The 2,500-nt window shown below is 43.4% G+C and overlaps 1 protein-coding gene across 2 annotated transcripts in view; it reads right to left on the reverse strand.

The window, feature by feature from the left end:
• The window catches only part of tube1 (tubulin, epsilon 1), a 20,954-nt gene extending 19,381 nt beyond the window's left edge, over positions 1–1,573 (reverse strand). The window contains exons 1-8 of one of the 2 annotated variants that reach the window (XM_083533542.1): positions 1,445–1,572; positions 1,325–1,350; positions 975–1,048; positions 795–847; positions 544–601; positions 329–444; positions 101–222; positions 1–2 (exon numbers count right to left, since the gene is read on the reverse strand). The exon at positions 1–2 is cut by the window's left edge and continues 186 nt beyond it. In XM_083533542.1, coding sequence (XP_083389668.1) covers positions 1–2; positions 101–222; positions 329–444; positions 544–601; positions 795–847; positions 975–1,048; positions 1,325–1,349 — 450 coding nt within the window. In that variant the 5' untranslated portion in view covers position 1,350; positions 1,445–1,572. Of the gene's footprint in view, positions 3–100; positions 223–328; positions 445–543; positions 602–794; positions 848–974; positions 1,049–1,324 lie in introns of both variants that reach the window. The other variant, XM_083533541.1, reaches the window with a different exon arrangement.
• Positions 1,574–2,500: the final 927 nt, after the last annotated feature.

Here is a 2,500-nt window from a genome sequence, read left to right on the forward strand (position 1 = left end):
CCCTACACACACACACACACACACACACACACAGTACAGTAGTAGAGTCTGCTGCAGATCATTTTGTCTCCCTCACAGATGATCTGGTGCGTGTACTCACCTCCCCCCATAGAGTGTATGAGGAAAAAACACTGAAGACAGTCGCAGTGTTCTGCTGCTCGCCGGATCTGATCCACAATCTGCTCATGGTACACGGAACCATACGTATGATGTCCTACTGCCCTGACACACACAGACACACACAGACACACACAGACACACACACAGCAGTCTGTAGGTGTGCATAAGTGTGTGTGTGTGTGTGTGTGTGTGTGTGTGTAATAATCACCAGTTGTTTCCGGATCCGTAGGAGTTGCTGATGAGCTGCGTGGAGCTGAAGAGCTGCTGCAGAGGCCCAGACAGAACCTGAGAGAGAACACCCTCCTCCATATCTATTAACACTGCCTGAGGAGAGAGAGAGAGAGAGAGAGAGAGAGAGAGAGAGAGAGAGATAAAGTAAAAGAAGAGAAAGAGAAATCTAGTACCAATCTGATTGAGACTCACTCGAGCTTTCAGTGCTGTAATTCTGCTTCCTGGAGCTTCACCCCCTCCATCACTCCTCCTACACACACAATTATAACACTGTAATAATAAAAACAGGTGACAGAGGCACAAGAGAGACAGAGGGACATATGAGACAGAAGGAGAGGCGAGACAGAGGGACAACCTAAACAGAGGGACAGAAAAAATGGTGGGAGAGACGAGACAGAAGGACAGGCGAGACAGAGGGAGAGACGAGACAGAAGGATGAGTACCTGGGGTCAACGTTCCTGAAGAAGCTGCTCAGCGCCTCATCATAAACTCCATTCTGAGAGACATAAATGCTCTTACTGTCTGAGTGTGTGTGTGTGTGTATTTGTGTGAGAGAGTGTGTGGGTGTATGTGTGCGTGTGAGAGAGAGTGTATTTGTATATGTGTGTGTGTGTGTGTGTTACCTTGTTGACGTGTGCGTGTTCTCTGAGAGCGAGATCCCAGAATCTGCAACCCACCTGATTTCCACACTGACCCACTAAACACAACACACACACCTGTAATCACGCGCACACACGTGCTGCCATGGCGACCAACGACGCGCATGGAGTCTAAATACAGGTTAACAATAGTTTTATAATATCAATGTGTCTCTCTCTCACTCACACACACACACACACACACACACACACACACACACACACACACACACACACACACACACACACACACACACACACACACAGCTAAAGCTGATATAAACACAGTGAATCTTGTGGCTAAATGAAGATATTATGGTATGAAGGTTTCTCACCCTGAATAATCACCGAATGAGTCATGCTGCAGAGTCTCTCTCTCTCTCTCTCTCTCTCTCTCTCTCTCTCTCTCTCTCTCTCTCTCTCTCTCTCTCTCTCTCTCTCTCTCTCTCTCACACACACACACACACACACACACACCTGTTATATAATACAGTAGTTTAGTGTATACTGTTAAAGAATCCCGGTTGAAGTTATTACTCTCGCTGTACCACTTCTCCCTCACACACAAACCCGCCTTACACTCAAACTCACACCGTCGCGCCCTGATGACGTACACACGCGCAAGCCCCGTCACGTGACCCGTCTTCCGACCGCTTAGATTACGACCCGCTAATCCATTATAATAATAATAATAATAATAATAATAATAATAATAATAATAATAATAATAATAGTGATTATAATAATAATAATAATAATAATAATAATAATAATAATAATAATAATAATAATAGTGATTATAATAATAATAATAATAATAGTGATAATAATAATAATAATAATAATAATAATAATAATAATAATAATAATAATAATAATAATAATAATAATAATAGTGATTATAATAATAATAATAATAATAATAATAATAATAATAATAATAATAATAATAATAATAATAGCAGTGGTGGGCGGTCAGGGCCAGTAAAATCTTCTCTGCTCACCTTCAATTATAACCTAAATTCTGATATTTGTTCCATGAAATTGTATTAATTTCTTCCATCAGTTTCTTCTCTTCATGTCGTGGTGTTTCTCTCGGCTGCACTGCTTCAGTACGTGTATGTGGATGTTAGATTTTTTTGTCCAATCAGATTTCAGCCTCTATGTGCTGTCCCACACTGCCCCACCACACTATCCCACACTACCCAACACTGTCCCACAGTATCCCACACTGCCCCACCACACTGTCCACCACACTCTCCCACACTATCCAACACTGTCCCACAGTATCCCACACTGCCCCACAACACTGTCCACCACACTCTCCCACACTATCCAACACTGTCCCACAGTATCCCACACTGCCCCACAACACTGTCCACCACACTCTCCCACACTATCCAACACTGTCCCACAGTATCCCACACTGCCCCACCACACTGTCCACCACACTATCCCACACTACCCAACACTGTCCCACAGTATCCCACACTGCCCCACCACACTGTCCA

The sequence above is a fragment of the Silurus aristotelis genome (assembly GCF_946808225.1).
Source record: "Silurus aristotelis genome assembly, chromosome: 28".
NCBI classification, from domain to species: Eukaryota; Metazoa; Chordata; class Actinopteri; order Siluriformes; family Siluridae; genus Silurus; species Silurus aristotelis.